Raw genomic sequence first — 14,477 nt, forward strand, 5'->3', positions numbered from 1 at the left:
TGCGCCAAGCTTAAAAATTGATTCCATTAAAGTATTCAATCAGATCAATCAGATTAATCCACATCCTGCTTCTCTATTGAAAACCACTTACTGTTATTAGATTGCCCTAGGAGTTCCTGCTCGGAGGCTGTGCTTGCCATGCCTGGCTGTGTCTCTCATAATCCCACAGCAGAGAGGAGCGCTGCTGCGTTTCCCTGGAAACAGAGACCCCTTCTCTCCTCAGCAGCAGCTCCCTGCAGGCTCTTCAGCCGCCCGAACAGAGCTGTGGTACGAATCACATGACAGGGCAGTCCGGACACCGGGGTCGGTGTGAGTCGCACACTGTACCTGACGGGGCAGTCCGGACACCGGGGTCGGTGTGAGTCACACTCCGTACCTGACGGGGCAGTCCGCACACCGGGGTCGGTGTGAGTCGCACTCCGTACCTGACGGGGCAGTCCGGACACCGGGGTCGGTGTGAGTCACACTCTGTACCTGAAGGGGCAGTCCGGACACCGGGGTCGGTGTGAGTCACACTCCGTACCTGACGGGGCAGTCCGGACACCGGGGTCGGTGTGAGTCACACTCTGTACCTGACGGGGCAGTCCGGACACCGGGGTCGGTGTGAGTCACACTCCGTACCTGACGGGGCAGTCCGGACACCGGGGTCGGTGTGAGTCACACTCTGTACCTGACGGGGCAGTCCGGACACCGGGGTCGGTGTGAGTCGCACTCCGTACCTGACGGGGCAGTCCGGACACCGGGGTCGGTGTGAGTCGCACACCGTACCTGACGGGGCAGTCCGGACACCGGGGTCGGTGTGAGTCTGTACCTGACGGGGCAGTCCGGACACCGGGGTCGGTGTGAGTCGCACTCCGTACCTGACGGGGCAGTCCGGACACCGGGGTCGGTGTGAGTCGCACTCCGTACCTGACGGGGCAGTCCGGACACCGGGGTCGGTGTGAGTCGCACTCCGTACCTGACGGGGCAGTCCGGACACCGGGGTCGGTGTGAGTCGCACTCCGTACCTGACGGGGCAGTCCGGACACCGGGGTCGGTGTGAGTCGCACTCCGTACCTGACGGGGCAGTCCGGACACCGGGGTCGGTGTGAGTCGCACTCCGTACCTGACGGGGCAGTCCGGACACCGGGGTCGGTGTGAGTCGCACTCCGTACCTGACGGGGCAGTCCGGACACCGGGGTCGGTGTGAGTCGCACACCGTACCTGACGGGGCAGTCCGGACACCGGGGTCGGTGTGAGTCGCACTCCGTACCTGACGGGGCAGTCCGGACACCGGGGTCGGTGTGAGTCGCACACCGTACCTGACGGGGCAGTCCGGACACCGGGGTCGGTGTGAGTCCCACACCGTACCTGACGGGGCAGTCCGGACACCGGGGTCGGTGTGAGTCGCACACTGTACCTGACGGGGCAGTCCGGACACCGGGGTCGGTGTGAGTCACACTCCGTACCTGACGGGGCAGTCCGGACACCGGGGTCGGTGTGAGTCGCTCACCGTACCTGACGGGGCAGTCCGGACACCGGGGTCGGTGTGAGTCGCACTCCGTACCTGACGGGGCAGTCCGGACACCGGGGTCGGTGTGAGTCGCTCACCGTACCTGACGGGGCAGTCCGGACACCGGGGTCGGTGTGAGTCGCACACTGTACCTGACGGGGCAGTCCGGACACCGGGGTCGGTGTGAGTCACACTCCGTACCTGACGGGGCAGTCCGGACACCGGGGTCGGTGTGAGTCGCTCACCGTACCTGACGGGGCAGTCCGGACACTGAGATTAGTGTGACAGGACGTCTCTCCTGAGGCAGCTTCCAGCTAGATCAGCTTCTTCAGGAGCCTTTCTGATAAGTGGTCACCTCTCACCACCAGCCACTCCGCAGCTCTCAGTCTGCTGGCTCTGCTGGGGACAGTGGCTGAGTGTCCGTCTCCTCCTCACTAATTCCACCTTCCATCACTTTTGAGTGCAGGCGATTTGACAGTGTTAAAAAAAGATGACTGTAAAAAACACCCAGCCTTCTGATTGCACAGAATGGGAAAGTAAGTGAGCACCAGCAGCACACCCACACATGTGATCAGTCACAGCCACAGTCGCTGCCTCTCTGGTGGGGCCTGCGCAGCAGCGGTTCTGTGCCTCAGCGTCACAGCTCTGCTATCTCATGCACAGGGCTGGCTCTGTTACGCTTCACTTTTGTCACTTTTGTCTTTCATCCCTCCAGTCCCTCTGCCTGTGATTTTGTGCAAGAAAGGAACCCGTTGCTTTTAAGAGGCTTTCTTTCTTAAAAATACCTTGGGGCATTTCCTACAGACTCTGTAGTCCTACAGACTAACTCATTTGCAAGTTCCCTGCCTTTCCCTGGTCTACCAAGTGTCAGCATTTGATATTTGTTCAGTAAAAAACCTTTGGAAAATTAGGCCCAGGCAGTGTGTTCCTGCCCTCCACCCCAGGTGTGCAAGGACTGCCTGCAGAGTGTTGGAAAACACTCTGCCTTTGTCTTTGACAACAACTTCCTGCAGGCAAAGCCAAATCAGGCTCTCAGCGCACAGCAGACTTCAGTTGCTGAGTAGCAGAGACCTGTTGACTGACCTGATTTGAGTAAATATGCTTAGATAAGCACTGTTTAATATATGAAATATGTACTTTTCTGATTCATTTGTGCTGTTTGAACTAGAGCCTGTTACGAAGCGTCTTTTAGGACCCTATGCAGACGACACAATCTGGAAGGGAGTGAACACACAGGGGGGAGACGAGGAACTGGGCTGGTAGAGGAACCGGGTGGGGGGGCGTGACGAAGGTGCTCCGGGGGGCGTGGTCCAGGCGAACAGTCCAAAATGGAGTCCAAATGGAAGTCCAGTGCAGGCGAAGGTCCAGAGCCGGGTGATAAATCCAAGACGAACAAAACAAAGTGAAAAGCCGAAGCGGAATCCGGCGAAGGGTTGGAGACAGACATGACAAAGTTAAAAACCGGAGCGGGATCTGGCGAAGGATCGGGGGGAAGAAAGTGGGAACAGAACCAGGCGCTCCAGGTCCCGGGCTCGGCTGGTTCGGGACACCTAGGAGGCGAATGGATGTAGGGCGACTCGGTGACAATGCAGAGCCCGGAACAGAGTGAGCGTCTGGCTTTTGTAGGGAGGCTGGAACAGGTGGCAGGTGCACAAAATCAACTAAAAAGCGAACGAGCCAGAGGGGGAGGGACTACAATCGTGACAGAGCCTGCTGCAGGTGAAGTCTGAAAAGCCTCCAGTGCAGTGCAGTGAGGTCCTGAATTGACTGGCTCTTAACTGGTCCTGCGGCTCAGGGTGAATGTGACTGTTCCACTGTTCCTGTTAACCTCTCTTCTCTCTCTGTCTGACAGCCTGGGTCGTGTTCCTGAGCACCGGCTGCTGTGAAAGGAGCAGGGTTGGAATCTGTCCCGGGATACAGGGAAGAGGTGGAAGAGACAGACTCTGTCCCGGATACAGGGAAGGGGTGGAAGAGACAGACTCTGTCCCGGATACAGGGAAGAGGTGGAAGAGACAGACTGTCCCAGATACAGGGAAGAGGTGGAAGAGACAGACTCTGTCCCGGGATACAGGGAAGGGGTGGAAGAGACAGACTCTGTCCCGGATACAGTAAGAGTCTCACTCGGCGCGAGGCCAGCCAGCTTGCAGAAGTACAACAGGAAAGACCGGGCATGCAAGAAGACGTGCAAGAGAGTATCTGATCTCATTCCTCACTCCCCACTGCCTCGCGCTTACCTCCTCTACTTTCATTTAACGCCCAGCGGCTGGTTTCACAGCACACAGCGGGTCCTCGTGCTGTGGGACTGCTGCTCTTTCAGCGATTTCCCCCTGGGCTGTCCCAGGGGCACCGGCGCTGACCTCTGCCCTGGCCAGGACACTGCCTGACAGAGGAAGACAGGGTCTGTGGCCAGAGTCATTGAGACTAATCGGCTTATTGGAACTTATTGCCTTCTTTTACATTCATCAAGCATTTTGGACATGGATATCATCTTTTACTTCAGTTTCATGCGCTGGTGATTGTTGTGTGTGCTCTGTAAACACTGAAAAGACTGAAAAGCACCTGTATGGTTTCATTGTGACTCTTCTTATGACTGTGAGCATTGCCCTTTTCAACTCTAAGCAAACACAGAGGACAGAGATCGACCAAACACAAAAGACGCCACGTGCTTTCCTCTTCCTTTCGAATGACGTTTGTCTTGGAAGTGCAGCCTCCTGTCTGTCCAAGCTGGACAGCTGGCATTGGCCGGGGTCTCTGATGGAGAGGAGCATTCTGAGTGTCTGACGTCCTCCCTGCCCCCACCCTCCGCCAGCTGCTGAGACGTGGCCAGGAGACACTGGACTAGGACAAGAGCCGAACGGAGATGAGGATGGAGTCCGGACAGACGCAGGCCTGCAGATCCTGTAGAGACTGTCACCCTGTAACCACGAGGGGGCTGCTGTGCAAGTGTCCTGCTGCCTGGCTTGGCTTTGCTGCCATCCTTCTGTGAAGCGATGGATGACAACTAATACAGTGCGCCGACAGAAACCCAGGGTACGAGGAGGAGGGGCAGGGTGGACTACAGACTGCGACATGGAGCCAATGACTTTCCACTGCTGGTCCTGAGCCGGCTCCCACCTGTCAGGGGCGCTCTCCTGTTCAAAGCCGGGGTTTACTTGCGGTGGTTCTGCCCTGCCAGGACCCGCCCAAGCCCTCGTGCCAACTGCTCGTACAGCAAAAAAAAGTGCCGCGCCCCGAAGGAAACAGGACACTCCTGCTGAGGGCGGCCGAGCTACAGATCGGTGCGCCCCATTGAGCTCTGCTCAGCCGGACTGCAGCTCAGCCACAGCACGTCGACAGTCAGCAGGTTTAAAGCAAGGCAGGAGAACAACAGAGGGATGAGAGCCCATTAGAGCCATTGAGGTTCAAGTTTTCAGTCAGTTTTGCTCTTCGTGCTGCAGGAGGGAACAGCGCTTTGGGGAAGGTGGCAGGAGCCGGTGAATGGGATTGGGGCGACCAGTCAGTGTCACAGCCCTGCTCTAGAGGCTGGGGTACGGGGGGGGGCAAAGGTCGTCAGGTAAGCAGGGCCAGGAGGCCGGGGGACCTGAGGCCGTGGTGGGGGGCGGGGGGGGAGCGCGCGGGCCGGGGGGCGGCAGCCATGCGGTGCTCTCTGCGCACGTGGGCCCTGCTGGGCTCGCTGGCCCTGCTGTTCCTCACCTCGCTGCTCTTCTCGCTCTCGCTGCGGGGGGGCGCCGGCCTGCCCTACCTGGACCCCCCCGGCTGGGAGGACACCCACCGGGTCAAGCTGGTCCCCAGCTACACGGGCAGCCATCGCCTGGGCAACGCAGGAGGCGCCGTGCCAAGAACGTGCGCCTGCCGCAGCTGTGTGGGCGACCCGGGGGTGTCGGAGTGGTTCGACGAGAGCTTTGACCCCGACATCTCGCCTGTGTGGACACGCGAGAACATGCAGCTGCCACCCGATGTCTACTACTGGTGGGTGGTGAGTGTACCCTGCTCTTCTCCTCCCCTCCTCTTCCTCGGAACTGGACTTGTGGGGTTACTGGTGTTGCGAGCAGGCCTGTTTCCTGAATCGCTTTGTGTAGCTGGCATGAGAGAGGCTGCTTCTCTCCCTCTGTCCTTTAGCGCAGAAGCTTCCCCCAGACGAGATGGGCTGTGTGGGAGGCAGATCTTTAATTTTCCCTTCCTTCTTCCTCTATTAGCTTATTGTTAGAATCTCTGGGGAAACTGACGAGTGGAGCTTTGGCTCTGTCTTTTCGCTGGAGCAGAGAAGAGAGGGTGGAGGGGGAGGGGAGATCTGACACACGAGCTCTGTTATTGCTGTTACTCAGTACAGCCCCCCCCGAGCAGGGAGGTCTGAGGCTAGGCAGTGACCTTTCGGACGTCTCCCGTTCAGCTCGTAAGGAAGGGGTCACAGAGCTGCTCCCGTTTCATGACGGCTCGCGAGACCCCTGGCAGGGAGGCTGTCACTGGGGGGGGGTTGCCCGGCTCTCCCAGGAACACTGGGATGGCAATACCACAGCGGCGTGCCAGGAGACGTGCCGCTCCGTTTCCCAGCTGTCTCTGCGAAGGAAGCAGAGCGCCTGTCCTGTGCAGTTCTGACTTTCTCCCGCAGTGTGTTGGGTGGGAAGCACATAACACGTCTGCGGTGCTGCAAGAAAGGGCAGGAAGTCCTTTCCAGACGGTAACTCAAGGCATCGCGCTGCCTGCCGGACAGCCCTGTGCCCAGCGGACCCCACCCGGCCTCTCACGGCTCTCCCCCTCCTTCCTCCCCAGATGCTCCAGCCCCAGTTCAAGCCCCACAACGTGCAGCAGGTCCTGGCGCGGCTGTTCCAGGTCATCCCGGGGCAGAGTCCCTACGGCTCCTGGGACCCGTCCCGCTGCCAGCGCTGCGCCGTGGTGGGCAACTCGGGCAACCTGCGGGGCGCCGGCTACGGCAGGCTGATCGACAGGCACAACTTCATCATGAGGTGAGCTGTGGGCCCAGAGCCTCTTCACAAACAGCTTTCGGTTTTTAGCATGTTACATCACTGATTCTTAAATACTACAGTGAAGCCTCAAGTTGCACGCCCCCCAGATATCCAGCCTGGGCTCAGAAACTCTCTCAGGCTCTCTGGAGATGGTGCAAACACACACTGCCTGTGCTGTGTTCTGGGAGCAGGGATCTGTGCTGTCAAGGAGATCGGCGTCTGCGTGGGCGCAGGGAACTGGCAGCCCCGCGGATCGCTGTGTAGGCTGACGATCTGAGCGCACGTCCGTGTTCCTGCCCCGCTCTCCGCAGGATTAACCTGGCGCCCACGCTGGGCTACGAGGAGGACGCGGGCAGCCGTACCACGCACCACTTCATGTACCCCGAGAGCGCCAAGAACCTGCCCAACAACGTCAGCTTCGTCTTGGTGCCCTTCAAGACCCTGGACCTGCTGTGGATCACCAGCGCCCTCTCTACCGGCCAGATCCGCTTGTGAGTGACTCCTGTACTGAACACACACCCTGTGGCCGAGAGTCATCAACTGTTTCCTCAGGCCTTTCAATCATCAGACAGCTCCAGGGATAGAAGCCTCCAGTTAACTAAACAACAGGCAGGGCTCTCGAGTGGCTTGTCTCAGGACAAACACCATTATACTTGCACACAGAGTATGTTGATGTTCTGCAACTGATATCCAACAAGAATCAGACATTTTGTGACCTGATTAAAGTCCATATCAACACATCCAGCTGAAGAGCACAGAGCTCAACAGGCTCAGCAGGTCCAAAGGTTACTGTTCTTTAGAGTTCTTTTCCTCTGTCACTCCACCTGAGCTTTGTTTACCTTTATCCCATAATATTTTGCACAATTAAAGGGGCAGGGCTTCCACCTAACTGCATCAACAATCTAAAAAACAGTTCAAGAAATTCTGCATGGCCTCAAGAAAACATTCTCTGTGGTTGCTCAAACAGGACAGACAAGATAAACTGGTTTGCTTGCATAGGCTAACTGCACTCTCTCTCCTTCTGCAGCACGTATGCCCCTGTGAAACAGTTCCTTCGTGTGGACAAAGACAAGGTAACCCTGCCACCCTGAGCACTCCTTGGACATATCTTAGGAGGTGATAATTAAGACAAACTAAACTAAATTGAGTAAAAAAGGAACTAAAAAAAACATCCGTTGCACCTTTTGTCTCCAGGTACAGATCTACAACCCAGCCTTCTTCAAGTACATTCATGACCGATGGACTCAGCACCATGGTCGCTATCCCTCCACCGGCATGCTGGTGCTATTCTTCGCGTTGCACGTTTGTGACGAGGTGAAACCAAAAACCTACACATTTCCCCTTCTCCACCCTTCTCTGACCCCGCCCACTTTGCCTGACCCCGCCCTGTGTGACCCAACCCACAGTCAGACCCCGCCCCCTTCTGTCTCAACCCCCTATCAGGCTCCACCCCCTCTGGCCCAGCCCCTTTTCAGACTCTACCCCTCTCTGACCCGACCACCGTTATCAGACCACACACCGAAGTCCCTGCGCTTTCTCCTGACCCTGTCCTGTCGTCTCTCCAGGTGAATGTTTTCGGTTTTGGCGCAGACAGCCGGGGGAACTGGCACCACTACTGGGAGCAGAACCGGTACGCTGGTGAGTTCCGCAAGACAGGGGTCCACGACGCCGACTATGAAGCCCAGATCATCAGCTCCCTGGCCAAAGCTGGAAAGATCACCATCTTTCCTGGGAAGTGAGTGGAGAGGAGCGGATTTAGACGTGGAAGACCGAGAAGCAGAAGATAGTCTGCCTTCCATGGGGACAGAGCTCCCCATCCAGGATTCTATGTTCAGCTTGCTCATAGTCTCACACACAGACTTCTCCTCCGAGGCGTATGCACGGCAGTGCTCAGGTTTGCTGAGGTACCTCTGCCCTCTACGCTGGGTTCAGATGTAACATTGGCTTGATGGTGTTTGAAGTTCAGCCCACTGGTACTAGGGTTCCCTCTCCTGCTTTGCATGACTGTGCCCCTGGCAGAAAGCTCACCAAGCATGATCAGGATTCGCCCTCCCGTCTCACTGACACAGCTGATGCCCGGACATGGCCCTGTGTGGGGACTGGAGCGTCAGGCCTTGAACATCACAGACTCTCACTCCAGGAGAGACGGGAAAGAGGAGGGTAGGTGAAACAGCGGACAGTCCTGCCTATGGGACTTGGGAAGCAGTCAAGTGCCTCTGGACGTGCTCATACTCTGTGGTCTGGACGGACACTGCGCCTCCTCCAGGTCTGGCACATGAGTAGCAATACAGCGTGCCAGGTGCATTTCTCCAGTACTGCACATCTCCAGTACTTACTGGGCACAGACACTAGGGAGAACTACGGTCCAGCCAATTTGCTCTTTTAAAGTAGGAGTTATGTTCTTTTATCAGGTTTGAAGCGTTTACATTTCAAGCTTTTACAGAGCTGCATTTTTCATATCGGTACTATGGCTCTATTTTTTTTTTGTTTTATTTTCATTTAAACCCATTTCAGGCTGAAACACCAGCACTGGGCCTACCTGTGCAAGGCCATGAGCTGTGAGTCCTCTCTTGTTCAAGGGGACAGAGGCTGCCTGTAGAGATCGCAGATGTCTGCTGCTGCCGACGACTCCAGACTGAGAAATGTGAGTCGGAGCAGGACATGTGGGGCTCCATGGCTCCAGCCCGCCTTTACTTTTCCAAACTAGGATTCTTGTGGGGACACTGGTGGAATGATAGTTGGGTGAGAGTTGTGGATTTTAAAGTAAATGACCCGTTGCTGACTGGATCAGAAGCCAGCAGTGGGAGGTGGGAGACACAGGGTGTTTACAGGTACTCTCGCAGCAGGGAGTTCTGCTGGACCTGAATGGAGCCGGTCCTGGTATCACAGCACAGCAGCACCCCTGTGCGCTGAGGCTAGGGGGGATCCACACGGCGCTCATTTAACATCACCAGTCATATCCTTTCAGTTGTTTTCTAGAAATTTGATGAAGGTTGTGAGTTTTAAAAATAGGCATTTGATGCAGTCAGCACAGGCACAGCAGCCTCTAAACCATCAAGCCCAGGGAGATTGTAAGATATAGGCTATTTGGTAAGACGTGGGTTTATGTGAAGGCCCAGTTATGAGCGCAGCGAGACAGAGGTCACTGCAGCTCTGTGTCCGAGCACTGGGGAACCTGCCTCCTTCCTGATGACCACACTGCTGCTATAAATACAACATGAAAAGGGCCCAGACAGGCACCACTACTGTATACAGTATTTACCTCTACTGCAGGGGGGTTGACATTGGGCTGCTCTGCTAAAGCAGCTAAAATGCTAGAAGTTTAAAACTGACACATACCTGCTCAGACAGGGTCCCGGGGTTTATTACCACTGTGACTCATAGCACAGTCAGGACTGACAGACCCCTGCCCTCTACTGTCCGTTAGGGAGCACTGCAACTCAGAGCCCATGTGAAGAGCTGCCAGGAATCATCCTACTCTTCCTGCCCACAGAAGTGCAAGATTAAATCAAAACAGAACCAGATCTACTCTTCTACACATACCCCAGGTTACCCACATTGCATACTGGGATCTGGGGGTTATGTTTTTGTTAGTCTTTTGTAAATTAAGATTATACCTGTTAACAGACGTCTGCCCTTTCCTGGTGGATATTGTCTTGCACAGGAGCAGGGAACTAGGGCACTCCCAGCTTTCGTGAGCTCAGAGTCCTGCAGCACTCAGCACACAGGTGCTGCTATACGGTTCAGGAACTCTAGGTACAGATGTGCCCTGTACTGGTCAGGAACACTCACTGCAGCTGTGCCCATACACACCTGAACACTGGGAACGCACACATTACTTTTACATATTATATGTTGGGTCAGTTGTTTGCTGCTACCTGCTTTGTTCACATTGTTTTACCCTAAGAAGTATACAGCATTTTTGTCGTGGCTATGTCCAAGTCTGGCTGGGCTGTCTCTTCAGCTCGGTGGGCTCAGATCAGGGCTTGTGTTAAGGCTGCCATCTCCTGCTCCTGCGTCTGTTTTCCGCAGCTGTGGTCCTGCTGGTGCCGTTTCTATGGGCGGGGGCACCATGACTCACTGCCCTGGTATCTGTCGCTGCCTTGTTTGACGGACTGCACTCTGCCCCATTCCTGCCGGCCGCAGAGAGCCATGTGGTGTTGCAACAAGATAACGAGATTAGTCTGCAGCTGCGTGAGAACGGGACGGCGTGACGCGCTGGGTCTGTCTGTGCGTGGGTTTGTGTCGTTGTTTGCCTTCGCTCTGACCATTTCATTTGCTTATTGTTCGGATAACGGCACTTCCACCTCCCCGCCGTGCTTCTGCAGGAAGTGTGCGAACAACTCTCTCTAGTGCCTTTTCTGACGTGTCTCCTGGTTCCACATACAAACCCCCGGTACTGTCCTGAAGGACAAGAGACCTCTGTCAGTGGGCAGTTTACAGTCTCCTCCTCGCCAGCATTGCTTTTCAGTTCTGTTTGACAGCTGTCTGCCTCCATGCCCTTTGCTCCACAGTGACGTAGTGCCATTTTCTCTTTCTTGACCAGAGGGGCACCAGGGTACAAGATGGCCTACCAGGGCTCTCCTGCCTATTGCCAGTTTTTTTTAAAGCTTGTGGTTTAGTGTTATATGGAAGGATGGCGAGAATGTTCTTAGCAGTTAAATTACCTAGAGGGGTCAGAATCTTGCTCTAAGTAGTATTTTGTGCATTTACAATTCATTTACTATCCTATTACTGAGCATCTCTGCAAAATGTCATACGTGCCGATCAACGTGCAAGTACTATCCCAGCCTGTGGTCAACTAACACCAAGTGAACTGATAAAACAATTGCAATTGAAATTTTATACGTGTTTTTTATATCTTATTCTTGTCTTAAACTTTATAATCGCCAGTTACAGTATATAGTCACTTGATGTGGAAAACCCAACTGTATGTTTTCTACATCTCGGCTAGAAACTCTGAACTTGCAGCGCACACGGGGGAGGATGAGGAAGTGCAGACTGACTCCTCTGCCCAGCCCACCTTTGGGCCAATTGTCTGTTCCCAGATCACAGGAAGCACCTCCCCCTACAGGAGGTTCAGCTCTGATTGGAGGAGGGGTGTGGCCCACACCCACAGCACCATGTGCCTGCAAATGCCCAGGAGGCCACAGGTGGAGCTGAGAATATCTCTTGCCTAATAATCCTACCCCACCCTCAGTGGTACGCAAGCAATTGTCTGCGACCACTTGAGGAATCCAGGTCGTAGCAGGCTAGTGAAGTGACCCAGGCTCGAACCCGCACCCATAGAGCTTAATCTGCATGGGCGAGTGACTTCACCGGTTCCGTTACTCTGCAGCTCCCCCATCTGTACTTATAGGAGCAGACATAAGCAATGGCAGTCTGTGCCTGAAACTTGCAGAGGAAATCCAATAAGTTCATCATAAAGTTTAATAAATGTGTATTTTTATTTGCAAACTACGCTCGTCACCAATACCTCTTCCTAGTATTGAGCACTCACTCATCCTAGCAAACAGCTTAAGATGACTGAGTGAGGTAACTAATCCAGGACCATGCCAACACAACGTCTGTGCACAGATGTGAGTATACATGATGTTATCATTCTCTGTTGCCAAAGCTTTTGCCAGTTCCAGTGCACACTCACGCCCAGCTGCCCACCTGTCAGACTGCCACCCTCTCCAGCTGGTCCCCATGGCAGCCAGTTCAGCCACAGGCTCTCCGGGGGGGGGGGGCAGCAGGTGTCGTGCAGGAGGGTGGGAGGCTGGGGGCGGGAGAGCTGGCTGCCTGTCAAGCAATGTTCCCTCTGAGCTGTTATGAAACAACGGCACATTGGAAATTGAACTGCGCACAAAAAAATTAAATTCCCCAAAAATCGGATAATAATTAAACAAATATGGTTGTCAATTGAAAAAATGCTTAATGGACCACGAGACTGGCTGCGATAGGCCCAACTTGCTACTTGATCATCGATATCTATGCTCCCGTAGGCTCGTACCTCCCTGCTCCAGCTCGCTCGACTCTCAGTCTCTCTGACTGGGCTCGTTGAATCACTGTCCCGGCCTTTTGGATCTCTATGCTTCTATGAGAATTACTATATTAACAAAAAATAAGATTTACAATTTTACATACACTCAATTTAGTGCGCACAAGTTTGTGTCACGGGGGGAAAAAATTGCACAACTTGAAATTTTTGCGCCCACAGGACAAGAGGGAACATTGCTGTCAAGTGTCCATAAAGATGTGAGTGAGCGTGCAGGGAAATGGCTTTGTGCACCTGGCCTGAACTCCCAGGTGTGTGTGTGTGTGTGTTGAGGGGGGTCTGTGCTTGTGAAGGGAGAGGGGAGGGACCTCTTTCCCATGATGCATTGTAGGCATGAATTCTCATACTTCACCTGCAAATGTTTTTTATTAAAATGCCTGTTTTTCACACCAGTCTGTGGCATTTAATATTGAAAGTGTTTTAACTGAATATGTGTGACCTGCATGCCTACCAAGACTCCCCTTGAACTCCTGCAAACCCGGATGTCCTCAACTTCTGCTGTGTGGCCAGCACACGGCTGCACTACGAAACACGGTTTAAAACAGGGACTGTCACGAATAGGTATAAAATACTTGCTCTTCCCACAGATGCCAGTTTACGAGTTTTTTTTTAATAAAGCAAAACCCAGGTGCTCTGATCTCAAACATCCAAGAGCTATCCCAAAATAAAACATCGAGGCCTGGTAAAAAAATTAGATGTGCCACGTTTGCTAAATATCATCTCCATATTTTTCATGTTCTGTTGGTGCTACAGTATGAGCTGCAGGCTGTTCAGCCTCAGAGCCGTGCCCCAGGGCAGGGCACTGTGCCTGCCCACGGTCAGCACACCCACTAATCCCTCTGGGCTGCTGGCACTCCTCAACCCCGTCCCCTGACAGAAAAACAGACATTTCTGTTCTCTATCCAGATGGGACTGGACTGAACCCCTTAACTACACCTCATCTTTTAAAATGGCTTCCAGCTCTGAAACCTTTCGGGGTTTATTTTTTTCTGTAGTGACCAATGAAATGCCGTCAGGGATTTGACAAGTGTAACTTTTTTGACAAGACAGTTTTAAAAAAAGTGACCCATTAATTAAAGGGTTAATGAAGCAAGCAGGACCGGCCCTGTCCACCCAGGTCGATGCAGCACCAGCATTGAACTGGGGATTCCCTACTAACATGAACAATTAGGAACTGGACGCAAATTCAGCCATGTTGTGGATAGACAGGGTTGCAAGTTGTGAAGTTATACAATAAACTAAAAGTGAAGTGTTTTTAGCAATGGGGATGCTCATGTTCAAGGTGAGGGACAGCGTGCTAGAGATGACCTTTGCCCTGTGCTTCTCACTGGGGTTCTGATCTGGCCCAGTGTGGGGGCCACCTTCCCTTCAGAGCTCCGACTGGGTCAGTGGGCGGCCCCCCAGGGACAGTTGGGTGTTGCTCTGTACCCCTGAAGAGCCTGTGTGGGACCAATAGCAACCAACAAGCGGTGATCACACACATATCCTCAGCCTGTACTATACCTCCTTTCATCACCAGGGAGCTCCCTGCTGTAAAGGACTGGTTTTATCTCCTGCTGTTGCACAGAATAAAAAGACGAGAACGTGCCCTCCAGCTCTGTGCCTGTGGGGGGAGGGGTGTGTGAACGCCCTCGCCCTCACCCCCCCGGCAGGCGGAGACGGGAGACCCCCAGACAGCTCCGCTGTGCTGTACTCCTCACGGGCACAGGGTACAGCCTGAAGACCCCCAGGAGCTGGCAGACTCTTCCAGGGCAAGCTGTCGAGACAACTGGGCGCATCTCCACCCAGGAACACGTGCCGTAACACACACGGCCACGTCCACTCCTTGCTCCCTAAACCCATCCCCAACCCCCCCACAGCCTGCGGTCTAGAAGCAAAAGGCCGAATCAGAACTCCCCCTTCAGATCTCAAATGAAACTGTTCCCAGTGTTGCCTGTTGAGGGCGTTCACCCATTGAAATGCAACCCAGGCGGCCAGGGGT

At 54.4% G+C, this 14,477-nt stretch overlaps 1 protein-coding gene across 3 annotated transcripts; it reads left to right on the forward strand.

Moving 5' to 3' along the window:
• Window positions 1-3,695: 3,695 nt before the first annotated feature.
• On the forward strand, window positions 3,696-12,888 carry st3gal2 (ST3 beta-galactoside alpha-2,3-sialyltransferase 2). 3 transcript variants are annotated; one of them, XR_015928752.1, is made up of 7 exons: window positions 3,696-5,468; window positions 6,263-6,456; window positions 6,768-6,947; window positions 7,484-7,529; window positions 7,651-7,770; window positions 8,022-9,100; window positions 10,489-12,888. XR_015928752.1 is itself a non-coding variant. In XM_088614355.1 (6 exons), exons 1-6 carry the CDS (start codon window positions 5,127-5,129, stop codon window positions 8,193-8,195), a joined length of 1,056 nt encoding a protein of 351 aa, XP_088470481.1. In that variant the 5' UTR covers window positions 3,696-5,126; the 3' UTR covers window positions 8,196-12,888. The 3 variants fall into 3 exon arrangements, 1 of the variants encoding a protein (XP_088470481.1); XR_015928751.1 differs by having other exon boundaries at window positions 8,022-8,616; window positions 8,971-12,888; XM_088614355.1 differs by having other exon boundaries at window positions 8,022-12,888.
• The last annotated feature ends 1,589 nt before the right edge of the window (window positions 12,889-14,477 follow it).

This window comes from Lepisosteus platostomus, chromosome 20, assembly GCF_059453375.1.
Source record: "Lepisosteus platostomus isolate fLepPlt1 chromosome 20, fLepPlt1.hap1, whole genome shotgun sequence".
Taxonomy (NCBI): Eukaryota; Metazoa; Chordata; class Actinopteri; order Semionotiformes; family Lepisosteidae; genus Lepisosteus; species Lepisosteus platostomus.

Excerpts from the sequence above, each read along its gene's own strand:
- st3gal2 (XM_088614355.1), top strand. The coding sequence starts at position 5,127 with ATGCGGTGCTCTCTGCGCACGTGGGCCCTGCTGGGCTCGCTGGCCCTG. Across the intron at positions 7,530-7,650 it reads TTCGTGTGGACAAAGACAAG|GTACAGATCTACAACCCAGC; the intron begins GTAACCCTGCCA and ends TTTTGTCTCCAG. Across the intron at positions 7,771-8,021 it reads CGTTGCACGTTTGTGACGAG|GTGAATGTTTTCGGTTTTGG; the intron begins GTGAAACCAAAA and ends TCGTCTCTCCAG.